This window comes from Chiloscyllium punctatum, chromosome 36 (genome assembly GCF_047496795.1).
Source record: "Chiloscyllium punctatum isolate Juve2018m chromosome 36, sChiPun1.3, whole genome shotgun sequence".
Taxonomy (NCBI): Eukaryota; Metazoa; Chordata; class Chondrichthyes; order Orectolobiformes; family Hemiscylliidae; genus Chiloscyllium; species Chiloscyllium punctatum.
The window spans coordinates 14746967-14774239 of record NC_092774.1 but is presented as its reverse complement, the minus strand read 5'-3'; the positions used below and the strand labels follow the sequence as shown (position 1 = coordinate 14774239).

At 44.9% G+C, this 27273-nt stretch overlaps 1 protein-coding gene and 1 long non-coding RNA gene across 2 annotated transcripts in view; one reads left to right on the top strand and one right to left on the bottom strand.

The window, feature by feature from the left end:
- Nucleotides 1–27273, bottom strand: part of LOC140460734 (uncharacterized) — a 99530-nt gene that overhangs the window by 28726 nt on the left and 43531 nt on the right. Inside the window, exons 1-2 of the mRNA XM_072555360.1 lie at nucleotides 18243–18300; nucleotides 15384–16816 (exon numbers count right to left, since the gene is read on the bottom strand). Of these exons, the coding sequence (XP_072411461.1) occupies nucleotides 15384–16409 (1026 nt within the window). The 5' untranslated portion in view covers nucleotides 16410–16816; nucleotides 18243–18300. Of the gene's footprint in view, nucleotides 1–15383; nucleotides 16817–18242 lie in introns of the transcript that reaches the window.
- LOC140460795 (uncharacterized) lies at nucleotides 1332–12321 on the top strand. The gene is made up of 3 exons (XR_011954327.1): nucleotides 1332–1585; nucleotides 7567–7723; nucleotides 12061–12321. It is a non-coding gene; the product is annotated as an uncharacterized lncRNA (long non-coding RNA).

Sequence of the window (27273 nt, the reverse complement as noted above, 5' to 3'; positions counted from 1 at the left end):
CCTGGAACTAGCTGGAAATCAGGAATTAGATTAGATTAGATTACTTACAGCGTGGAAACAGGCCCTTTGGCCCAACAAGTCCACACCGCCCCGCCGAAGCGTAACCCACCCATACATCCTTACCAAACACTACGGGCAATTTAGCATGGCCAATTCACCTGACCTACACATCTTTGGACTGTGGGAGGAAACCGGAGCACCCGGAAGAAACCCACGCAGACACTGGGAGAACGTGCAAACTCCACACGGTCAGTCGCCTGAGGCGGGAATTGAACCCAGGTCTCTGGCGCTGTGAGGCAGCAGTGCTAATCACTGTGCCACCATGCCGAATTGAAAGGGAAGGGGGAACTGAAGACAATTACAATACCAGGGAAGTAGTACAGAGTAAACTGTTGGAACTACAAGCTCACAAGTCCCAGGGGTCCAAAGGATTTCATTCTAGATCCTTAAAGAAAAACTAACTGGTGATATAGTTAATGCATTGGTTTTAATTTTCCAAACGTCATTAGTTTCAGGGAAGGTTTCTGTAGATTGGAAAACTCGTTTCTTCAAAATGGGAGACCGAGAACAGGACACTGCAGACCATTTACCTTAACATATGCCATTGGGAAAATGTTCAAAGCTATGATTAAAGATGTGATGACAGGGCACTTGTACAAGTTCAAGGTAATCAGGCAGCGTGAATGTGTTTTTGTCAATGGGAAATAATGTTGTAATAATGTTTTGAAGAACTGCCTCTCCCACCTGTGACTGAGCTGATAAATCTCATGGACCGACAGGGAATGGAATCCGTTAGCACAGTCCCCGCATTTCTACGACTTCTCTGTCGTTCTGGTGTCCTTTTGGTTCCCTGTTTCTGATGAACAATTGAAACTGTGATCACACTCAGGAAATGTGTGCAGTTACTCTCTGCTGCGAATACTATAATGTTACTTCAGTCTGTGTAACTGGTTACAGCTCCATCCCATAGACAGCTCACTGGGGCACACTCTCTCTCAACAAGGACAAAAGACATACAAAAGTTGAGTAACCAGACAAAACGCAGAAGCAATAAAATGTCGAACCACAGGTGAAAAAAAATTGTGGCTCTACCCCTTTTTTCCCTGTTGGCATTTGGACACTTCAAATCTGTCAATAACAGCAGCAGGATCAAAGAGCATACTGCGCATGCTCGCCGGTGTCAGCAAAAACTGGTGCGCATGCTAATCGCTATCGGCAAATAAGACGCGAGACCTTCTTTTGATTGACCAATAGGGAGCATAGGAGGACCGGAAGGACGTTGGTCCTCCTGCCAATCAGAGTCACCCCATTGTCTGAATGCGGAAGTTGGACCATGAGGTTCTGAAGCTGCTGCTGCTCGTGTCTGAATGAACATTGAGCTTCATCCCAGACTGCAGATTCCTCCCTCTGTCCATTATCTGGGAGTACGGCACTCTCTTCTCTTGCCACCTTTTCCATTTATTTTTTTCATTCTGGGATTCAGTTGTTGACTTGCAGCAGCTAAAAGGAAAGGGAGTGTGTCGGGATGGGGACAGACTCTGGAAACGTTGCTCCAGGTCTGTGTCTCAATTGGCAAGATACACAGGTAGGAGGCTGGAAAAACACAACAAGCCGGGCAGTATCAGGAGGTGGAGAAGTCAATGTTTCGGGTGTAACCCTTCTTCAGGATTGGGGATGGGTGTAGGGGGCGATGCAGATAAAGGGTGTGCTGGTTGGTGAGGTAGAGGGTTCGATCTAGGCAAAAGGGAGGACTGCAGATGCTGGAAACCAGAGTTTAGATCAGAGTGGTGCTGGAAAAGCACAGTAGGTCAGGCAGCATCCGAGGAGCAGGAAAATCGATGCTTCGGGCAAAAGCCCTTCATCAGGAATTTCCCCAGGGTTGGGGAGTCCAAAGCTAGAGGACATATGTTTGAGGTGAGAGGGGAATGATTTAAAAGAGACGTGAAGGACAACCTTTTCACATGGACAGTTGTACATGCGTGGAACGAGCTGCCAGAGGAATTGGTGGACGCTGGTACAATTATATTTATAATGCATCTGGCTGGCAGTTCACACAGGCAGTCAATCCAGTAATATTTTGTAAATTCCACTTTGGAAATAGAACCAGTCTGATTCAAGATTAGGATACAGACAGACTCTGACCTCACAGCTTTAATGCATTGTCTAAGCTGAGATGACACCTTTTGTTATAAAACCTGAAGTTATTTCAAGAAAGTGTCTGACAGGAAGTTCTGGGATTTACATCTTAATGATACCTGCAACCCATTCTGAAATATGAAAGGCTTAACAATCCAGGTTTGTTCAATATATCATTTCAGTGGCAGGACACCGTAATGTTTTTCTATAAATTCTGTACCTTATGATCTTATTCTCCACAACTACCTGATGAAGGAGCAGTACTCCAAATGCTGGTCCTTCCAAATAAACCTGTTGGACAATAACCTGGGTGTGTGTGATTTTTTTTTAAACTTTGTCCACGTTAGGTTGGATTGATCATGCTAAAGTACTCACAGTGCTCAGGGAGGTGCAGGTTTGTGTGAATTGGCTGTGCTAAATTACACATAGTGTCCAGGGATGCGCAGCTTAGAATGGATTGGCCATGCTAAATTACCTATAGTTCCCAGGAATGTGCAGGTTAGGGTTAATTGGCCAGGTCAAACTATCCAGAGTGAAGATCTAGACCCCTCTTAAGGGCCCTTTTGGTTCGCAATTGGTCTAAAGAATCAATGAAATGCAGTCTGTACAAAGCAAGGTTATCAGTTTAATAAGACATCTTGACCCAATTCTGTCCAGCAACACAGTGATTAAAGCTTCTGTGTTCCATGGCGAAGTTGTGCAATTACATTTGAAAATGACACGTTATTTATTTAGGTTTTGTAAGAGACAGTACAGCCTTAATTACAAGAAAAGACCAATCAAATGTAATAAGGTGACATGATTTAGAGCAGGTTAATCCAATGATATTTCCTGGGGAAGGGGTCTTAATTACGTAAATCATCATGCCATGGTAGCAGCTCAAGGTTAGTTCAAATGGTCAATTAATGTGTCAGTGTTCATTTTAAACAAACTCCATTGTCCTTTTATCTTTGGATTTTAGCTTAATTCTGCAAAACAGCAGGACAAGTTCACAGAGTTCAATCATTATTCTCAGCCATTTTGTTGTATTATTTTAAATTGAAAAGCCATTTTGTGGTTAGTAAAAACCTACATATACTTGTTGAGTCTGACAATACCCTAAATTCAAATTTTAGATCCTCACCTGAAGCATCAGAGTCTGAGGGGTGACCTGATAAACGTTTGTAAGAGGCATGGATATGGTGAATACCCAAGGTCTTTTCCCCAGGGTAAGGGAGTCCAAAGCTCGAGGCCATATGTTTGAGGTGAGAGGGGAATGATTTCAAAGGGACCTGAGGGGCAACTTCACACAGAGAGTGGTGCATGTATGGAACGAGCTGCCAGAGGGAGTAGTGACGGCTGGTACAATTACAACATTTAAAAAGCATCTGGATGGGGATATGAATAGGAAGGGTTCAGAGGGATATGGGGCACATGCAGACAAATGAGGCTAGATTAGTTTAGGATATCTGATCAGATGAATTGGACCAAAGGGAAAAACATGACAGAGCCCTGCCACTGAAATGATATATTGAACAAACCTGGATTGTTACCTCTTTCATCTTTTACAATGGGCTGCAGGTATTATTCATATGGAAATCTTGAGATTACTTAAGGTTTTATCACAAAAGGTAACCTCTGGGCAGTATAGTGGCTCATTGTTTCGCACTGCTGCCTCACAGCGTCAGGGAACCTGGGTTCGAGTCCCGTCTCGGACGAATGCCTGTGTGGAGTTTGCACATTCTCCCTGTGTCTGCAAGGGTTTCCTCCCCGTGCTCCGGTTTCCTCTCACAATCCAAAAATGTGCAAGTTAGGTGAATTGGCTATGCTATATTGCCCGTAGTGTGAGGTGCATTCATCAGGGGTAAATATGGGAAATGGATCTGGGTGGGTTACTCTTCGGAGAGTCGGTGTGGACTTGTTGGGCCAAAGGACCTGTTTCCATACTGGAGGGAATCTAATCTCGTCTCAGCTCAGACAATGTGTTAAAGGTGTGAGGTCAGAGTCTGTCAGTATCCCAATCTTGAATCACACTGGTTCCATTTCCAAAGTATGAATTTATAAAATACTACATGTTCTGACTGCTTGCAGATCGTGTGTTTTTGAGCAAAATAGAATGCATCTGAAAATATAATTCACCACTAAGGACTTGTGTGTTCTTTACATGTATGAGACAGCGAAAACGATTATTTCCGTGCTGTATATCTCTGTCTATTCGATAACAGATGCTTTATTTCTGTTGGTGTAAATATTGTTGTAAATCATAGTTGGGTAATAATAGTTAGATGTAAGGGAAAGAGAATTCCTCAAGTTGGGCACTATAAGAATTCTGGGAGACCCCTATTTCTGGTTTACTTCCTCGTTCACATTTAAACATGAGCAACAATTAATTTAATATTTGGTTTCATTTTTCTTGATTAATTCCCTGCTATGTCTACGCTCTGTGTCTGGTCAGTTGACAGGCTGGGAGATTGTGGGTTGGGGCTTGATTGACTGAATATTTTATTGTTCTGGAAGGTGTAAAGGGGGTGGGGGGCAGCGTTAAAGCTTCTGCAGAAATCCAGCATGTCTCTGTCAGGAGTCTCAGATCATAATTATTCTCTTCAATGTGTGCAGTCAATTCGCTCACTTTTGTTACAATGCAGCACACAATCAGACAACATTTTTAGTTTCAACTTTCGTGATCTTTAGAATCCAGTTTTGATCGCTGAAATATTTACTCTCTTTGTCCCTTTCTATCGTTCTCTGATGCTCATTTTCTAAATTACTCGCTGGCCTTGATTTGGATTGGCCATGTTAAATTGCCCATAGTGTCCAGGGATGTGCAGGTTAGGTGGGTTAGCCATGGGAAATGCAGGGTTATAGTTTCATAGTAATCAAAGCAGGAGGAGGCCATTTGGCCCATCCAGCCTGCTCCACCATTCATTAAGGTCATGGCTGATCTATCCATTGTTTCAGCTCCTCCTCCCTGCATTGTCCCAACTACCCTTCATTCCCCTACCATGCAAAAACCCATCCAACTGTGTCTTGAATATACTTAATGAAGCTGTCTCTACTGCTTCCTTAGGCAGAAAATTCTGTCGATTCACTACTCTCCAGGAAAAGTAGTTCCTCCTCATCTCTGTCCTAAATCTACTCTTTCCCCTAATCTTAAGGCCTAGTCTCATCCACCAGCAGAAATTACTGGACAAGGTAGGGTTTCATCCCCACAGTGCAATGAATTCCCACTTCCCAAGACGTACTCACTCACTCAGTTGCTGCCTCACAAATGAAAGCTTTCATTGTAACTTCTTCTGCTTCCTGTAAGGGCAAAACATCTTTGAAAGCTGCTTTGAATGCAAGGAGGAGGATCTCAGATGATGAATAGATCAGCCATGATCATATTGAATGACTGGCCAATCCAAATCGAGGCCAGTGAGCAATGTCGTGATGTGGAAGATGAGCATCAGAAAATGATAGAAAGGGACGAGGAGAGTAAATATTTCAGCGATCAAAACTGGATTCTAAAGAGCACAAAAGTTGAAACTAAAACGTTGTCTGATTGTGTGCTGCATTGTAACTAAAGTGAATGAATTGACTGCACACACTGAAGTGAATAATTATGATCTGAGACTCCTTAGAGAGACATGGTTTCAGGATGACAAGGATTGGATCCTGAATATCGAGGGGATAGTCAAATGGGAAGCTACGTAAAGGCAGAGAGTTGGCACTGCTAATCAAAGCACTGATCACAGGGTAGTCTGGTGTCAGCTCGGATTTCAGGTCCTGATTTCTCTGTCCTCTGATCTCCCTGTTCCCACAGAGTAAGATGTTGGTCTGTTCTCAGCTCTGCTGAATTTCTGCTGAAGCTTTGACCCCCACCTTTACACCTTCCGGAACAATAAAACATTCAGTCAATCAAGCCCCAACCCACAATCCCCCAGCCTGTCAACCAACCAGGCACAGACCGTAATCATAGCATGGAATCAAACAAGAAAAATGAAACAAAATTAAAAACATATCGGTGCTCAGGCTTAATATTTGTTCATTAGGAAGCAAACCAGAAATAGAGGTCTCCCAGGATTCTTATACTGCTCTACTTGACGAATTATCTCTCCCTTACATCTAACCATTTGCACCCAGCTATGATTTACAACAATATTTACACCAACAGAAGTGAAGCATCTGTTATCAAATAGACGTAGAGATATACAGCACCGATACAGACATTTTCTCTCCCTCACGCACGCATGCGCACACATGTCCAATAGGGGTTGAATGTGTATTTGCAGAATCGTGTTTGCAGATACATTTTATTGTGCATTTTTGCGCAAAATCTGCAAGCAGTCGGTACACGTAATATTTTGTAAATTCCACTTTGGAAGTGGAACCAGTTTGACTCAAGATTGGGTTACAGACAAACTCTGGCCTCCATCCTTTAATGCATTTTCTGAGCTGAGATGTCACTTTTTGTTATAAAACCTTAATTTATCTTGAGAAGATGGCTGACACCAAGTTCTGGGATTTACATATTATTGATACCTGAAACCTGTACTAAACGATGAAAGACTTAACAACCAGGCTTTGTCCAGGTGAGAATGGATTGACCGTGCTAAGTTACCCGTCGTGCCCAGGGAAGTAATGTCTTGATGGCGCCTTTCCCCCAACTTCCCATCTACGTTAACCATTTCATGCTAAAGTTGTTCCTCAAGAAGCTGCATTTCAGGCTCACCCTGAAGTGACGGTTTATTTTGTTTCCCAAAATCTGACCTGCTCACTCTCTCGGCAGTATCCGAATGCTGTGAAAGATATTAACTTTCAGATGGAGGTATTCAAAATTCAGAGTAGTGATATTTTTGCTTTTCTGTCCCTATAAGATCCCGAATCAACACCTTCAGGAGAATGAGTGAGAGCGGAGTGGTGCTTTCAATTTCATGGAATAACAAAAGAACATTCCGCTGAATCGCTTGTTCTGAATTTCTACCCTGCACTGACAGTGAGGACTTTTGTGATCTCTTTTTATCAGAGTACTTGAAGATCTGAAGACTGAAGTTTCAAAATCAACAGGCCTACGCCCAAAATGTTGACTCTTCTGCACCTCGGATGCTGCCTGACCTCCTGTGCTTTTCCAGCGCTACACTTTTCAGCACTGATTCTCCAATGTCTGTAGTGGTCACTGCCTGACGGTCACTCAATTCGTTGGGACTGTAACGATTTTCAGCTATGATTCTGTGATATTAACTTTCAGGCAGAGTTATCCAAAATGCTCTTCTGCTTCTGTACAATCCTGAATCAGAACATGCAGGAGGATTAGTTAGAGCGGATTGAGAACAGAGGGGGAGAGAGAGTGGGATGGTGCTTTCAATTTTGTGGAATAACAAAAGAAAAGCATATTCTGCAGAAAGTCGAATTGCTTGTTCAGAATTTCTACCCTGCACTGACAGTAATGACTTTTGTAATCTGTTTTTGCAGAATATTTGAAGATATGTCGGGGGAATCTTCAAAACCAACAGATGAAGGCCTTATACCGGAAACATTGACTGTCCAGTGTCTGCAGTCCTCACTTTGACATCAATGTCTGACAGTCACTCAATCCATCGGAACCGCAACAATTTTCAACTATGATTCTGTGAGTGAGAAGGAGCAAAGGTTTTTGGGTCCCATTTAAGTATATTTTCAGTATCAGTGGAACTGGATGAGAGACCCTACCATTGCAGTTTGTGTGTGTGTGTGTGTGTGGAGCGTGTAACAACTATACGGCCTGGAAAGAGGAATTCACGGCAGAGAGGGCCTGTACACACGTTTGTATGTCACTGAAGTTTTGGCCATGGAGAAACCAGAGGAATGCCACTCTTTGGAGAAACCATGGAAGTGTGCCAACTGTGGGAAAGGCTTTCGTGTCCCATCTGCCCTGGAGACTCATCAGCGTAGCCACACTGGGGGGGGGAAAGACCCTTCAGTTGCCCCAAGTGCAGAAAAGGCTTTACCCAGGCCTCTGCCCTGCTGACCCACCAGCAAGATCCACATGGGGGAGAGGCCTTTCAGCTGCCCCGAATGTGGGAAGGCCTTCAGCGATTCCTCTTCCCTGCTGAGGCACCGGCGGGTCCACACGGGGGAGGGACCATACCCCTGCCCCGAGTGGGGGAAGGCCTTCAACAGTTCACCGTCCCTGTTGAGGCACCAGCGGGTCCACACGGGGGAGAGGCCTTTCAGCTGCCCTGAGTGCGGGAAGGCCTTCAACAATTCGTCCAACCTGTTGAGGCACTGGCGGGTCCACATGAGGGAGGGACCATTCCCCTGCCCCCAAGTGCGGCAAGACCTTCACCCACTCCCCCCACCTGCAGAGCCACCAGCAAGTTCATGAGCTATTGCAGGGGGATTGTAGGAGCGACGGCCGAGTACCAATATCGACTGGACTATCAACCAAGTTCCGGGGATCCCGGATTTGAATCCGGCTGTGGCAGATGGTGGAATTGGAATTTGGTCAGAAATCTGGAGTTCAGAATCTAACGGTGAAACCATTTTTTGGTGGGGGGGGGTGAGAAAACCCCCATCTGATTCACTCACGTCCCTTTTTTTAGGGAAGGAAACTGCCATTTTGTGAATAGATTCACTCAGTCATCCCAGTCTGGCCTATGTGTGACTCCAGACCCACATCAGTGTGGTTGACTCTACACAGATGCCCCAACCCCCACCTCCTGGCAGATGGGCAGGGAGACACTTGGAGATAGGGTATGGGCTGAAATTGCTGAGTGAGGCAGTTGCGGGTTTTGGTACATTAATACTTAATCCCAGAGCTTTTTTTAATTCACATTCTCAAGGTGACATAAGGTCTTCAAAAATAGGTGACATCTGGTTCAGATGTTGCATTAAAGGTGTGAACATTGAATCTGTATCCCAATCTTCAATCAGACCAGTTCTATTTCCAAAGTAGGAATTTATATAAAACATTACATGGATTGATTTTCTGCAGATTGCTCAAAAAGTGGACAAAGTTGAATATATATGCAAATACAATTCTGCCAATACAAATTCACCCCATTGAGTTGTGTCTGTGCACATGCATGCATGAGAGAGCATGTGTGTGCATGTGTTGAGTGTATGCTTGGTACAATGTGTGTAATGGAGTATGAGCCTGTGTGTGTCAGAGAGAGAGTGTGTGTGTGTGTGTGTGTGGTTCGAGAGAGCAGATGTGTATGAGCAAGGTATGAATCAAAGCGAGGGGTTGTATTCTGCTAAAACAGGGAAGGGCAGGACTTGCACAGAATGATAGGGCCCCGGCTCATGTTGTGCAATAGAGAGGTGTGTGTGTGTGTGTGTGTGTGTGGGGGGGGGGGGGGGTTCAGTTACATCGTTCTTTGGAAGTTGCATCACTGGTAGACAGGGTGGTTAAGAAGGCATTTAGCACCATTGCCTTCATTGTTCACACCATTGAGTACAAGGGTTGGGACATCATGTTCAGGTTGTACAGGATCTCCACACGGGTGTGGGCGGGGCCGGGGGAGGGGTGGGCGGGGCCGGGGTTGGGGATGGGCGGGGCCGGGGAGCCTCACCTTCACCAAGTAACAGCCACCTCGCGCTACAACTGTTCATTCACAAAAACAAACTCTCCTGTCTCACTCTGCAGCTGCGGGGGGAGAACACATAACACATTTAAAGGGCTGAGCTACAAGTAACGGGGCATTTTTATATTTAAAACGATACATTGAAATCTAAGGAGACTTGGACATAATTAATGGTATATGGTAATATTTACAAAGCATGACCATATTGGAAATAGTGCAGCCACTTTGAAAAAGGGGTTTGAGGTGACCTTGAGATAGTTAATTTTAAAGAAAATAAGCAAGTTATTACGATTTGAAATGATCGTGAAGGGGTAATGTAACCAGTAAATGGCAAAGGTAATTGCAAAATTCTTGAAAAGAAAACAATTCCAGATATATGCGGATGCAGGGAAATAATTCAACAAAACAGCCATTATTAATTTTTTGGGACCAAACACTCTCCTTTTGAGAGATATAAATAGGAGCATCAATATTGAAGTAGAAATTCCTATTTTTGTTCTCCTCCCAAAGTCTCTGTCTTGTCAGAGTACAGTGCAAGCCAGTACCATTTGTTTTGCCATAGTAGACCTTGCAACTCAACCTCACTGAATATTCATATCTGTGTTCTTAGCAGTCAAATCCTGGCTCTGCCAGTGATGCTTACATTCCACGAACAAATAAAACAGATTATGGTGCTGCTATCACTGCATGTGCCAGAATTAAAAGGATGAGAAAAATTCTGAACTCACACTACACACAGTTTGTGTACAATGCCATTATCTCTACTTAGTCTGTACCAAATTAAGAGCAGCCACAGTTGACATTTCTTTGGCAATTCTACATGTTGACTTTCTATCATCACAATCTCTTTGACGTTCTTGTATGTGCCTAAATTAATCTTCAGATTGTTTCACAATTGAATAATGTTACTAGACTAAAAATTCACAACTTCACCAACTGCCAAAACATTTTTTTTAGGCTATTCGGGCAGTAGCAGTGACAAATGAAATATCAAAGAAATACAAAGTTATGAAGAGGGTTACATACACTTAACCAAATACAATGGCAGTACAGAGAATTTCAGAAAAAGTGCAATAAATATTCACTTTTTAACCCCTTATTCAACTCATTCAAGAATTTCAAATTGAATTTGTGGTAATTCAAGAGCAAATGGCAACATTTGTTTGTTAATAGACTCACCATAAATTGTGAAAGATCACTTTTATCAAAGTCACAATGTTGAATCCCAAACGGAGCAATTAAGTACAAAGTTACTTTCAACTATTTAATAAGACACTGCAAACTTTATTTCATATCCAAATTATTATAAGATCTTTACAAAGGAAATATATTAAACAAAATAGCTTTCCGGGGTATCAATATTGACAACAGTTGTGCAGCTATTATTTGGCAATTGACCAACTAATTGAAATAATTTCAGAATAAATGAGCTGCTTCATTATTATACATTGAGATATTTTAATACCAATCACATGAAAAGGAAATCTTTGCCTTAAAGAACCAAGTAAAGTTAAATAAAATAGAAAAGCATCTTACAGAATTCACTTCAAATCATCTCTGGTGAATCACAAGAAGATGATGCTCAATAAACCAAATGATGGACAATCACTGGTAATGATGGAAAAAACATTGTAAAGAATGTAGATATCTCAATTGTACCTTAAAACAATATCTACTCTGCCTTGGACAAGGACAACTGAAAGTTTTTTTTTGTCTGATTGAAATCTACAATAACCAAGCTTTAGAAAATCCATCACTGAGCCCAATCTGGAATAAAAGTTTTTTTCCCCCCAGGAAATCCTTTTCAGCTTTCAGCCTTCTCCAGCTACAATTAGCATGAAGGAAAGGTGAAGCTCAATGGGGAAAGGCTGAGTAATAGCATATCTAGGCTCTCACCTAAGTATTCTCCGAAGAAAAACATACATCTGGATGGGGACATGAATAGGAAGCATTCAGGAGGGATATGGACCAAATGCTGGCAAATGGGTCACTAGATTAATTTAGGATATCTGGTTGGCCTGGACTGAAGGGTTTGTTTCTGTGTGTCATTACAGACGCCCCTCTTCTGGGATCCCCATACCAGCTGTTATTTTCATGGAATAATCTGACAATTGTTGACTTCCATCAACCTATTCCATCCGGAGAAATTTCCTCTCTCTGCAAAGTGTGGTTCACGTTGGCAAGTTCAATCCTCCTCCGGTCCTCAGGAACACACTCTATAATGCATAATGTTCTCAATACCTGTTTAATGTTCAGTGGGGAAACTACTTTCAGTCCAACATTTAGACAGAATTCCTCAGAAATGTTTTTGGCAAATGCACCGCTCCCACGAGAGCTCGTGGGCCCATAGTTCAAATGCTTTTAACAACCTGTTTTTATTTTCATTTCCCTGCCTCCCCAGGATGCAGAATTTCTCCCACCAGAAGTTGTTTGCCCTGAAAAAAATCCAGCAGGAAGACGATTATGGAGCTATCAATAAAAATGCCTCATATGGGTCACCCAAGGTTAAAAATGGAAGAACATCTCTCTTCAAAGTTACTGTTCGTTTGCCCTTTCAAAATTCCTCGAATTTAAGGTGTTCCATTGTAGCATTTAATTATGATCCATTAAAAGCAGTATCCAGTCTCATCTGAGTGAGGAACTGACTGAACAAGCGAAATAACTTTTCTGTCTGCTCTTTAGATGTGACATCCTCTCCCTCTCTGTGTTGATGCAACAGGATTACCAGAGCTGGAAGTACCACTCTCTGAATACAATTGCTGATTGACAGTTTACTTGAACTGCTTAACGTAAGGATTTAAAAGCTGCTCGCCCGATCTCGCACAAAGTACAAAAAACAAACTGTTGACCCGTGCCTGCACAGAGGAGAAATTTCACTTGGAATAGATCACAAAATAAGAACTGTTACCAGTCCCATAACTCATGTGTTTCCCAAGGACAAAGTTAAACATCACCCAACACCAGGTTATAGTCCAACAGGTTTGGTTGGAAGCACTAGCTTTCGGAGCGCTGCTCCTTCATCAGGTAGTTGTGGAGAATGAGATCATGATCACAATTTATATCCAAAGGAGTCTAGCGTGACGGAAATGTGACACATCAAACAATTGTAGATTAAATCTTTCACCTTTCGAATGGGTTTCTGTTCATTGCTATGTTAATCCCAGAATTTGATTTTAATTACCTTCTCAAGAATATCATTCAAATGTAGAGCTTTTCTAACAATAGGTGTGAATTCAGTCTGCGTCTGAATATTGATTCAGAGTGACATTTATCTTAGAGAAAAGCTCTGCATTTAAATTTCATTTTTGAGGAGGTAATTTCTAGATTAGGGTGTAGAGGTTTGGGTGGATTGGCTGTGCTGAATTACCCATAATGACCAGGGATGTGCAATTTAGGGTGGATTGTCCATGGGAAATACGGAGGATGGGAATGGATATGGGTGAAACTCTTCGGAGGGCCAGAGTAAAATAAATGGGCTGAATGGCCTGCATCCACATTGTCGGGGGTGTCATAGAATCCCAACAATTTTATCGGCATCTATCCCATCAAGCCCCTTTCAGAATTCTACTGGTTTCAATAAGATCACTTCTGGTTCAGAGAGGTCGACAGCACAGAAACAGACCCTTCGGTTCAATTCATCCATGCCGATCAGGATTCCCAAACTAAACTAGTCCCACTTGCCTGTGTTTGGCCCATATCCCTCTAAACCTTTCTATGCATATACTCCTCCAAATTCCACATGCAAAACACCCTCTGTCAAAACGTTGTCCCTCAGGTTCCTTTTAAATCTCTCTCCTCTCACTTTAAAGATATATGCCCCTGAGCCTTGACTTCCCCTACACTAAGGAAGAGCCCTTCGCTATTCACCTTACCTCCATTCCTCATGATTTTATCAACCTCAATAATGTCACTCCTCAACCTCCTGTGCTCCAATAAATAAAGTCCAAATCTCTTCTTATAACTCAAACCATCTAGTCTTGGCAACCTCCTGGTAAATCTTTACCGAACCCTCTCTCATAGGAAGACTTCTCTTACAGGGTCACCAGAATCGTACTCCGTACTCTCCAAGTGGCCTCACCAACATCCTGTACAACCTCAACATGATGTCCCAACTCCTATACTCAGTGGGGTGAACAATGAAGGCAAGTGTGCTAAATGTCTTCTTGACCACCCTGTCGAGCAGCGATGCAACTTTCAAAGAACTGTGTACCTGAACCCCACCCTGTCTCTCTTTTACAGCACGACAAAGGGTTGGACCCTTAAATTGTTCATGGGCTTCCCTTCCTTGTTTTAGCCAAACGCAAGCCCTCGCTTTTGATAGCTCACTCATACACACGCTTTCTCTCCAGACACCCACACATACACGCCCCCAACACTCTCTCAGCGTATACTCCATCACGCACTCACTTTACCAAACATGCGCAGACACTTACGTGCACTCTCATGCACAAACTCATCACTTTTTGGGCAAACTTGTATTGGCAGAAATATGTTTGCAGACACATTCTACTTTGCTCAAAAATGTGCAGAAACTGCAGGCAGTCAATCAGTGTAATATTTTATAAATTCCCAGTTTGAATCAGACTGGTTCTAGTTCCAAATTTGGGATACTGACAGACTCGAACCTCACACCTTTAATGCATTGTCTGGGCTGAGATGTCACTGTTTTTTAAAAAAAAACCTTAAGTCATCTCGAGAATGTGAATTAATAGTAATTCTGGGATTTACAGGTTAATGAACTGAAACCTGCAACTCAGTCTAAAAGATGAAAGACTTAACAGCAATCTTGGTGTGTTCAATATGTCATTTCAGTTACATGACACTGTGATCTTTTGCTATAAAATCTGGGTCTTATGATCCTGCTCCACAGTTACAGCTCATCCTTCCAAATAAACCTGTTGGACTATAACCTGGTGTTGTGTGATTTTTAACTTTATCCAGCCCAGTCCAACATCGGCCTCTCCACATAATTTCTCGCGAACACTGCCCACACCTCCTGATGCTGCCAGGAAACTTTACAACGCCGATGAAATGGCACACTCTGCACTCCTGAAAAATTGTCAAGTTCTCACGATACTGGCTCCTCATTCACGACTCCAACTGATATGCGACATTGGAAGCTTAGTGCAGGAGGCTGAAAGAAATGAGCAGCTTTAAAATAAAAACTCTTGGAGCTCAAAGCTTTCAATGAGAGTCTGAGCACAGCAGCAAGTTCAGGTAACCTTTATTGTGACCCAACTTTGTTACAGCTTCAAACCCCCTCAGCAAAATGGCAGAGAAAAAGTAGTTGCTTTTTAAACAGCTCAAAGTCAAAGCGCACACACCCCCCCACCCCCATTCCCCCCCCACCCCCCATCACTTTCTTTACTATTGGTCACCACCAAGATGTCCCTTTGTAATTGGATCCTTGGTACAGCCTTAACCTGGAGGAATTATTGCCTCACTCAGCAATTTCAACCCATACCCTGTATAGCGCCATCTGCCGCAGCGGGATTTAAACCCGGGAGCCCCTGGAACTGGGTTAATAGTCCAGTCGATAATGGCACTCAGCCATCATTCCTTCAATCCCCCCTGCGGTGGTATGTGAACTCGCTGGTGCCTCTGGAGGAGGGAGGAGCGGGTGGGTCAGCGGGTTGGAGGAATTGCTGAAGGCCTTCCCACACTCGGGGCAGCTGAAGGGCCTCTCCCCCATGTGCAGGGGAACGGCCTCACCCCCATGTGGACCCGCTGGTGTCTCAGCAGGTTGGGGGAATGCCTGAAGGCCTTCCCACACTCGGGGCAGCTGAAGGGCCTCTCCCCCGTGTGGACCCGCTGGTGGGTCAGCAGGGTGGAGGAATTGCTGAAGGCCTTCCCGCAGTCGGGGCAGCTGAAGGGCCTCTCCCCCGTGTGGACACGTTGGTGTCTCAGCAGGGCGGAGGAGCAGGTGAAGCCCTTCCCGCAGTCGGTGCAGCTGAAGGGCCTCTCCCCCGTGTGGATCTGCTGGTGGGTCAGCAGAGAAGAGGAATCGCTGAAGGCCTTCCCGCACTCGGGGCAGCTGAAGGGCCTCTCCCCTGTGTGGACACGTTGGTGTCTCAGCAGAGAAGAGGAATTGTTGAAGGCCTTCCCGCACTCGGGGCAGCTGAAGGGCCTCTCCCCCGTGTGGATCCGCTGGTGGGTCAGCAGAGAAGAGGAATCGCTGAAGGCCTTCCTGCACTCGGGGCAGCTGAAGGGCCTCTCCCCCGTGTGGATCCGCTGGTGGTTCAGCAGAGAAGAGGAATTGTTGAAGGCCTTCCCGCACTCGGGGCAGCTGAAGGGCCTCTTCCCCGTGTGGATCCGCTGGTGGGTCAGCAGAGAAGAGGAATCGCTGAAGGCCTTCCCGCACTCGGGGCAGCTGAAGGGCCTCTCCCCCGTGTGGATCCGCTGGTGGGTCAGCAGGTTGGAGGAATTGTTGAAGGCCTTCCCGCACTCGGGGCAGCTGAAGGGCCTCTCCCCGGTGTGGACCCTCCGGTGGGTCAGCAGGTTGGAGGCCCGGGCAAATCTCTTCCCGCATTTGGGGCAGTTGAAGGGCCTCTCTCCCGTGTGGGAGCGCTGGTGCCTCAGCAGATTGGAGCATTTGCTGAAGGCCTTCCCACACTCGGGGCAGGAGAACGGCCTCTCCCCTGTGTGGATGCGCTGATGAATCTCCGGGGCAGACGGGAAATGGAAGCTTTTTCCGCCATCAGCACACTTCCACCGTTTCTCCACGGGGCGGGATTCCTCAGGTTTCTCCATGGCCGAAGCTTCAGCTGCGCGCACACACACGTTTCCAGCCCCTCCCTGTCGTCAATTCCTCTTTCCAGGCTGTAGATGCTTCTACACACCCCACACTCAATGCACTGCAACAGTAGGGTCTCTCATCCAGTCCCACTGATGCTGAAAACATACTCAAACAGGAACCAAAACGCTTTGCTGCTTCTCACAGACTCAGTTGAAAATTGTTTCCTGTCCCGATGGATTGAGCGACTGTCAGACATTGACGTCAAAGTGAGGTCTGCAGACGCTGGAGAGTCAGTGTCAAAATGTGTGGTACTGAAAAAGCGCAGGTAAGGCAGCATCCGAGGAGCAGGAGAGTCAATGTTTCGGGTGTAAGGACTTCATGCGTTGATTTTGAAGCTTCTATCTTCAAATCTTCAAGTACACTGTTTAAAAAGAGATTACAAAAGTCATCACTGCCAGGGCAGGGTAAAAATTCAGAACAAGCAATTCTACTTTCTGTGGAATATTCTGGTCTTTTGTTACTCCACAAAATTGAAAGCACCATCCCACTCTCTGTTCTCACTCCAATATAACTAATTCCCCTGAAGGTGCTGATTCAGGATCTTACAGGGGCAGAAAAAGCAAAAACATCAAGACTGACATCTCTCCGAATTTTGGATAATACCACCTGAAAATTAATATCTTTCACACCACTGGGATCCTGCTGAGAGTGAGCAGGTCTGATTTTGGGAAGCATAAAAAAAAGTGTCAATTCAGGGTGAACCTGCAATGCAGCTTCTTGAGGAAGGACCAGACACAAAATGGTTAATGACCCCGAGAAGGTGGGAGCAAAATGAGACATCAAGGCATTAACACCGACACACTTCAGTCAAACTCTTCTGCTCCCAGTCAGGGCAAAACATGCTCTGAAAGTCCAGCCTTCACAATCACAAGATGGTCATAAATCCTATCCCTCAGAATCCTTTCTAACACCTTGCAGACGACAGATGTGTTCTTGCCTTCCCCCACAAACTTCCACTTCTTTGTTGTTCAAAAATCAGATGAAACCAGCCTTGGATATATTCAATGACCTTATTCGCTGAATCCTTTCAAGTTTCACAACATCCATCCTCTCGCATGGAGACCAGAACTGCACACAACATTCCAAAAGTGGCCTAACCAATGTCTGGTGCAGCTACAACATAACTTCACAACTCTTATAATCAGAGCATTGGGAAAGTTTTCAAAACCCACAAAAAAGAATGGAGGGACAAACCGATCTTTTGAGGGTCAGCTTGGAACATCAGGGCGGGGGGATGGGAATGAGGGAAGGAAGCTGAATATGCTGGAGCCAAGGTGGAGGAAGAACAGAGGATGCAAAATGGGGCGGCATGGTGGCACAGTGGTTAGCACTGCTGCCTCACAGCGCCAGAGACCCAGGTTCAATTCCCGCCTCAGGTGAGTGACTGTGTGGAGTTTGCACGTTCTCCCAGTGTCTGCGTGGGTTTCCTCCGGGTGCTCCGGTTTCCTCCCACAGTCCAAAGATGTGCAGGTCAGGTGAATTGGCCATGCTAAATTGCCCATAGTGTTAGGTAAGGGGTAGATGTAGGGGTATGGGTGGGTTGCGCTTCGGCGGGGCGGTGTGGACTTGTTGGGCCGAAGGGCCTGTTTCCACACTGTAAGTAATCTAATCTAAAACCGGCTTGAAGCTGCAATGAGGAATATTGCATGTGCTGTACTTGTACCTGTTGCAGTTACTGGTGGGAATCGGGTGCATTTTAAACATCAAAACAGAAAAGATATCCAGCCCTCCCTCTTCCCAATCTCTATCCTTCAGTCCCTCCTCACCCGGGTAACTAAGACACATACCTGAGTTTGCGGAGTCTGCTCCCTCCCTGGATTCACTCCAGTTGCTACAAGTGACCAATTTCCCCATCTCCCATCTCGGTCTCCCTCCCAGGATGAAGAGTTGCCCAGAGGGAGGGACATTCACTTTGACAGGGCCACTTCCGCGTTGTGACGTCACCAAAGGACCGAGGGGCGGGGCGAGAATAGTGACGGCATGGAGGCGGGACGGAACCGACAGCGGGTTACCGCACCGCGCCTGCGCTGCCCCAGCAGCAGAAGGGCAGGAGAACACACTTTCCAAAACCCCCCTCCCTTCAGAGCCTCACCCACCCTCCCACACCCACCCTCCCACACCCACATCCCTATCCCCATTGCTCTACATTTAACCCTGAGTCATGCATCTTACCTGTACATTATGCCTAATTTAGCATGGCCAATCCACCCTAACCTGCACATCCTTGGGCACTATGGGAAATTTAGCATGGCCAATCCACCCTAACCTGCACATCCCTGGGCACTATGGGGAATTTAGCACGGCCAATCCACCCTAACCTGCACATTCCTGGGCACTATGGGGAATTTAGCACGGCCAATCCACCCTAACCTGCACATCCCTGGGCACTATGGGTAATTTAGCACGGCCAATCCACCCTAAGCTGCACATCCCTGGGCACTATGGGGAATTTAGCACGGCCAATCAACCCTAACCTGCACATCCTTGGGCACTATATGTAATTTAGCATGGCCAATCCACCCTAACCTGCACATCACTGGGCAGGATGGGGAATTTGGCATAGCCAATCCACCCTAACCTGCACATCCCTGGGCACTATGGGTAATTTAGCATAGCCAATCCACCTTAACTTGGATAAAGGTTAAAATTACAACTCCAGGTTGTAGTCCAACAGGCTCCTCTGGAAGCAGTAACCTTTGGAGTGTCATGAGACATAAGCATGGAAACAGACCCTTCGGTCCAACCTGTCCATGCCGACCAGATATCCCAACACAATCTCATCTGCCAGCACCTGGCCTATATCCCTCCAAACCCTTCCTATTCATATACTTATCCATATGCCTCTTAAATGTTGCAATTGTACCAGCCTCCACCACTTCCTCTGGTCGCTCATTCCATCCACATACCACCCTCTGTATGAAAACATTGCCCCTTAGGTCTCTTTTATATCTTTCCCCTCTCACCCTAAACCTACGCCCTCTAGTTCTGGACTCCCCGACCCCAGGGAAAAGACTTAATCTATTATTGGAAGCAGTAACTTTTGGAGTGATTTTGGCAACTGTGTGGCATTTGCACGTTCTCCCAGTGTCTGAGCGGGTTTCCTCCCACAGTCCAAAGAATTGCAGGTTAGGTGAATTTGCCATGCTTAATTGCCCTGTAGTGTAGGTGCATTCGTCAGGGGTGAATGTAGGGGAATGGATCTGGGTGGGTTGCTCTTCGGAGTGTCGATGTGGAGTTTTTGGGCTGAAGGGCCCGTTTCCACTCCGGAGGGAATAATTATTTATATAACATGCCCCCGATCCATTAGAGGGCCCAACATTAGTTTTAATTGGGTAGTAGAAATCTGAAGTAGAATTGCTCGCTTCAGGACATCCAGACTTGAATGAATTTGGCACAGGACACATTGGCAACCATTAAAGAATCCGTTGCATTTCTCCGGGTTGTGGACTCATGCAGAGACAAGAACAACTTTGATAACAGTATTCGATTTGCAAATGGAACGGCTGACCGATATTGAGAGTTTGCACACTTGGTTAAGCAGCTATGGGTCATAGCCAGGATTTAGGAGGCTCAACTCCCTAATTTGGACTATTCTGGAATGTGAGTGCTTCATTAGCCTTGGAAGAAATAAACAAGAGCTGACAAACTGAGATATGAAGAAGGTTGGAAAATGTTACAGAGACACACACACAGGCAGAAGTTTGCAGGAAAGTTAACACTTCATAATCTGGTTTCAATGCACATTAGCCTGGGTATGATACTGATATCACAGGGGCCTCAAAAAGGGCACTCCCTCAATACTCAAACCAAAACATGGGTGCCCCCTGCTGGACTGGTTTGTGTTCACTCTTTGCTGCTGCCTATTTCAGTTGATGATGTACATTATTGTACACGCTCACAAACCTGGTGGCACCCAGATTTTTGGAAAGCAGCTAGGAAAAGATCTGAAGCGTGTTTAATTTGTGAACAAACAAGGTGCATACTCTAAGAGGGATGCCCTGTGTTTGTTAACCACTTCCTTGCCTGGTCGGTCTTTTTTACTTGTCTACAACTTGCATATATAATATCACCTCCCATATATTGTTATGAATATTGTCTAATAAGAGTAGATGTATTTAGTAGATGAATCAAAACCATCTCAAATGACTGAAACAGCTGACATTGGATTGTTGGACAAGTGGGAAATATTTGCATCAGTTAACCAAAGCACTTCAAAGTTTACAGTCACGGGTACGTCAAGCTGAAGAATTAGGACCGGGGCATTTTGGAGCCTGCTTCCTCGGGCAGAGAATTCTGCAGATACACTACTCTCTGGGAAAACCAGCAGCCCTCACTTCCTCCTCCTCATCTCGGTCCTAAACCTACTCCCCCCAAAGCTTGAGGCCTAGTCTCAGCTACCAGCAGAAATGACTGGATAGGGTAGGGCTTCATCCTCTCAGTGCAATGAATTCCCACTTTCTCCCAAATTCCCGGATGTACTCACTTAGTGGTTGCTGTCTCACAAATGAAAGATTTCATTCTAACTTCTTCCGGTCCTAAGAAGGGCAAAACATCTTTGAAAGCTGCTCTGAAAGCCCTGTCTTCACAACCACACTTCTGCTTTCACCGAAGACAGTTAGAGTCATACACCACACAAACAGATCCTTCAGCTCAACTCGTCTATGCCAACCATATATCCGAAATCAATCTATTCCATTTGCCGGCATGTGGCCCATATTCCTCAAAACCCTTCCCCTTCATGTACTCATCCAGATGCTGCTTAAATGTTGTAATTGTACCAGCCTCCACCACTTCCTGTCAGCTCGTTCCATACATGCAAAACCCTCTGAGAAAGTGGCCCCTCAGGTTCCTTTTAAATCTTTGTCCTCTCAGCTCAAACCTCGGCCTTCTAATTTTGGGCTCCCCTACCCGGAGGAAAAGACCTTAGTTATTCACCCGATCCATGCCCCTTATAACCTTCTATAAATGTCACCCCTCAGCCTCCAACACTGAGGGAAAACAGACCCAGCCTATTCAGTCTCTCCCTCTCACTCAAACCCTCCAACTCTGACATCAGCCTTATAAACCTTTTCCAAACCCTTTCAAGTTTCACAACATCCTTCCATAGGATGGAGACCAGAATTACACACAATGTTCCAAAAGTGGCCTAACCACTGTCCAGTGCAGCCGCAACGTGAGCTCCCAACTCCTTCACTCAATACTCTGACGAATAGAGGAAAGCATACCAAACATCATCTTCACTATCCTGTCTACCTGCGACTCCACTTACAAGGAAGTATGAACATGCATTCCAAGGTCTCTTTCTTCTGCAACACCTCCCCTGTGTAAGTCCTGCCTGCATTGCTTGACCAAAATGCAACACATCACATTTCTCCAAGTTCAACTCCATCTGCCCTTCGTTAGCCTATCAGCCCATCCAATCAATTCTAATTTAAAGTGAACTCTCTTTCCTCTCTTATTCCTTCGAAGCTGAAGATCTCCATCCCACACACTCTCCATTCTCAGTTTGCTGAACCTAATCCCTGCTGTACCTCATTCTGAAGGGTCTGGTTCATGCTGATTAACAGGGCCCTACTCAGGGGAGATCTAATTGAAACATACAGAATACTGAACAGTCTGGACAGAGTGGATGTTGGGAAGATGTTTCCATTGATAGGAGAAACTAAGACCCGAGGGCACAGCTTTAGAGTAAAGGGATGACCTTTTAGAATGGAGATAAGGAGAAACGTCTTCAGTCAGAGTGGCGAATCTGTGGAATTCATTGGCATAGAAGACTGCAGAGGCCAGGTCACTGAGGATATTCAGACTGAGATAGCTAGGGTCTTGAGTATTGAGGTGATCGAAGGTGACAGGGAGAAAGCAGCAGAATGGTGCTCAGAAAGTGATCAGCCACGATTGAATGGTATGTACAGACCTGATGGGCTGATTAGCCTACTTTCTGCTCCTATGTCTTATAGTCTCTTGCTGTCCAGGACACTGAGAATTGGGAGCAGGAGTCAGCCATTTGGTCTTTTAAGCCTGCCCCAGCATTGAACAGATCACAAATGGATATGGATCTCCCTACATCGAGATGCAGAGGCTGGGACTCTTTTCACTGGAGCATCGGAGGTTAAGAGGTGTCCTGATAGAGGTTTAAAAAATCATGAGGGGTATCGGTGAGGTGAATGGCAGGTGTCATTTCAAGATTAGGGAGCAAACTTTTAAAGTGAGAGTAGAACGAGTCTAAAGAAATAAGGAGCACTTTCTGTTTAAAAAAAAAGAGTGGTTGGTGTGTGGAATGAATGTCTAGAGGAAATGTTGGATGCAGGTACAGTTACAATGTTTAAAATACATTTGGATAAGTACATGAACAGGAAAGGTTCGGAGGGATATGGGCCAAACACAGGCAGGTGGGATTAGTTTAATTTGTGAATATAGGCAGCATGGATTAGTTGACCTGAAGGGTGTGTTTCTATGCTGTATGTCACTGTTCTGTACTGGTGTTAAAACTATTTTCTTGCCTTCCCCAATAAACATCCACTTCGCTGTTCAAAGATTATATGAACTCAGCCTTGAAAATATTCCATGACCCCCTAACTGCAGGAAGGCATCCCCTCTTCTAAACTCAATTCCTCTTGCTAATATACCACTTGCCTTGCTGATTGCTTGCTGCACCTGTCTGACAACCGGCAGCGACTGGTGTAGGAGGACGCTGAGGCCCCTTTGCACATCCATACATCATTCCTGATGAAGGGCTCTTACCCGAAACGTCAACTTTCCTACCCCTTGGATGCTGTCTGACCTGCTGTGCTTTTCCAGCACCACACATATTTACTCTGATCTCCAGCATTTGCAATCCTCACTTTCTCCACTTCCCAATATATCACCATTTAAATAATACACCTCATTTCTGCTTTTTTGTTCCCCCACAGCAAAGGCTATAACTTCACCCTGTGGTACTGCACTTGCCAGGTGTTTGAGGCACAGACCTGGATCAGCTTTTCCAGAGTCTGTCCTCTTTCTGGATTCACTCCCTTTCTTTTCAGTTGCTGCAAGTCAACAATTGGATCCCAGCATGAAAATAAAAGAAATAGAAAAGGGAGTGAGAGAAGAGAGTGTGCTGTTGGACAGAGGAAGGAAATTACAGTCTTGGATGAATCTCAATCTTCATTGAGTGAGTGAGTGAGTGAGTGAGTGAGTGAGTGAGTGAGTGTGAGAGAGAGAGAGAGAGAAAAGAGCAGTAGCAGCTTCAGAAGCTCATGGGTCAAGATTGGAGTGGTGCTAGAAAAGCACAGGTCAGGCAGCATCCGAGGAGCAGGAAAATCGACGTCTCCGATTCAGACAATAGGGCTGTTCTGAATGGTAGGAGGACCAGGCTCTTTCTGGTATTCCACTGCACCTCATTGGGCCGGCAAATGAAGTTCATGCACCATTTTTACAGACAGATGGGAGCATGTGCAGGTTTTTGCAGACACCGATGAACACGTGCAGTGCTTGCTGACACCGAGGAGCATGCGCAGTAGGCTCTATAGATATGCTGGTGTAACTGGCCGATTCAACTGGCCAAATGTCAAGGAGGAAGAAAAAAGGGTAGAGCCACAATTTTGTTTCAGCTTCCCACCCCACGGCTCGACATAACCGTGCATGTTCCTTGCTTTTCTCCTTACCCTCACCCCTCGTGATTTTTCAAATCTCAATAAGGTCATCCCTCAACCTCCTCCAATCCAGTGAAAAAGTCCCAGTCTCTCCCTCTAACTCAAACCCTCCATTCCTGGCAACGTCCAAGTAAATCTTTACCGAACCCCCTCTGATAATATTCTTCCTATTACAGGGTGACCAGAAGTGTACTCAGTACTCTAAACAAAACGGCCTCACCAACATCCTGTACAACCTCAACATAGAACAAAAAAAAATTTATAACGAAGGAACAGGCCCTTCGGCCCTTCAAGCCTCAGCCGATCCAAATCATCTGTCTAAACCTATCGCGCAATTCCTGAATCTGTATCCCTCTGCTCTCCACCTACTCATGCATCTGTACAGATGCACTTTTTCTTTTTACAGATATTTTTATTGAAAATTTAACGATTTTACAAGTTTGCAAATAAAAAAAGACACGTACAAACACTAATATACAATTAAATCTTAAATAAATAGCCAAAACCTGTCAAACAAAGAGAAGAGATACAGAGAAGATAAAGATAAACTCAACTAACTACTAATCTAACCTATAACTAATCAGAGTGTATGATCAAATATCTTACATTATTCAAAAGAAAAAAGGATAACATAGTAATTAAGTAGTGAAGTACATGCTCGGAATGAGTTAACATAATTCGTAATAAAACCCGTATTCACGCGGGATTCCTCTCCCAAGGGACCCCGGATCAGCCAGAACTGTTACCTCAACGAGATGAAAGCCCTTGAAAGAATGGCCAAAATATCTGTATCTATGTAATTCAAAAAAGGGCTGCCATATTTTATCGAATAATTCAGTTTTTTCGTGCACCATATTTGTAAGGAAGTCAAGGGGAATACATTCCTTGATTAATCTGTGCCAATTCCTAAATCCTAGAGGGCCCTCAGCCACCCAGTTTACTAAGATACCTTTCCTTGCGTAGAAGGAGAGAATGGAAAATAATTTCCTCCAGCGCACATCCAAAGAAGGTAAGCTCGAGAAGCCCAGAAGAGGAGATACTGGATCTACAGTAATTTCCGTTCCCAAGATTTCTGTCAGGGCCTTTACTACTTTGGTCCAGTATTTGAGGATCTTATGGCATGTCCATTAGCGGTGTAAGAATGCCCACCTCTGTTTTACATTTGGGACACATTGGAGATGCTCCTGCCCTAAATTTTGCCAATCTTTCCAGTGCCATATGGGCCCTATGAAGCATCTTTAACTGAATGGTCTGGGTTCTGTTACAAATGGAGATTTTTTTTGGGACTTTCCCAGATGTCATTCCACTGTTCTGTAGAAATTTCCAGCCCCAAATCCTGATCCCATGTTCTAAGCAGATGGTCCATATCTTCCGACACTTCATCACGTAATAAATGATAAAGAGTGCTGACCGAGGGTACACCCATTGGCCACAACACACTACGTTCTCTATCTGATTTATAGAGAACATCTAATAACGCAGTAGTCTCCAGCATGTAGTCTCGAATGTAGAAGTATCGAAAGAGGTCTCCATTAGGTAATCCAAATTTCTGATGCAGCTGTTCAAAAGACATCAGGACCCCCTTCTCGAACAGATCCCCTAAACAGGAGATACCCCTGGATCTCCAGGATTTGAATGCAGCATCTGTAAGCCCTGGTTGAAAACCCCATGCCCCCACTATAGGAGTATAGGGGGATGTTTTATGTGAATTACCCTCGTTTTGCCACATTATATTCCAAGCTTTAATTGTGTTTAGTACTGTAGGGTTTCTACAGTGGTCCGTAATGATTTTCATCTGATCTAAAAATAAGAGGTGAATAAGAGGGCACTGTACTTGAGAAGCCTCGATGTCCATCCAGATTGATTGCGGGTCAGACGTGACCCAATCGGCTATGTAGCTTAACAAGGAACTTAACTGATACTTCCTAAAGTCTGGAAAATCCAGCCCTCCCCCCCCCCTTGCCTGTGGAAGCTGTAGCTTCCTTAACTTAATAAGGGGCCGTCTAGGATTCCAGATGAAAGAACCCAGCCAACCATACAATCTGCGCAGTGCCGTACTCGGCAGCGTTCTCATCAGGTATAAGAGATCGGAGCAAGACATTCATTTTAATTAGGGCTATTCTACCTAGCCAGGAAATTGGAAGGTCTCCCGAACGTTGAAGGCCCTGTCTTACCCTTTCCAATAGATGCACAAAATTGAGCTTGTATCGCTGGCCAAATACTGGGGTGATAAAAATGCCAAAGTATAAGAAACCCTCCAGAGACCACTGAAAGGGGAAGTGGGATCCGTCCAATAAGTGGGACATACCAGTGAGGCATGGCCTCCGATTTTGAAAAATTCATTTTGTAGCCTGAAAATGCACTAAATGTATTAATAACTTGGATTAAGTGAGGCAAGGACATCAGAGGATTACTAAGAAAAAGGACATCATCATCAGCATATCGGGTAATTTTATGTTTACCTGTACCAACCCTCGGGGCCGTTATATTAGAGTCAGCCCGTATCGCTACCACCAGTGGCTCAATTATTAGCGTGAATAGCAACAGTGAGAGAGGACATCCCTGACGGCAGCCTCTCCCCACTCGATCTGAGCCTAATCCATTGGTGATCACAACTGCTTTGGGATCATTATACAGTGTTGAGAGCCATTTAGCAAATACGTTTCCAACGCCAAACCTTTCCAATGTATAGAACAGGTATGACCATTCAACCCTGTCGAATGCCTTCTCCGTGTCCAATGAGACTACTATTCCCGGTATTTTTTCCTGATGACAGACTTGATTCACATTCAAGACCCTTCTAATATTATCAGATGGTCTACGGCCCTTAATAAACCCAGTCTGCTCCTCTTTTATGATATATGGCAGCACCCTCTCGAGCCTCAATGCGAATGTTTTAGAAAGAATTTTAAAATCTACAGTTAGCAAGATGCATAATCCTCTGGATCCTTTCCTTTTTTGAGAATAGGGGAGATATTCACCTCTTTCAGTGAAGGTGGGAGGCAGCCCTGACTATTTGTGTAGTTATATATGTCCATAAGTGGGGCCAGCTAATACTCCAGTGAACTCTTTGTAAAGTTCAACCTGAAAGCCCTCTTGGCCAGGTGCCTTACCGCTCTGAAGTTGCCTGATTACGTCAAGTATTTCCTGGGTTGTTGGGGGAGCATTCAGGACTGATACCTGT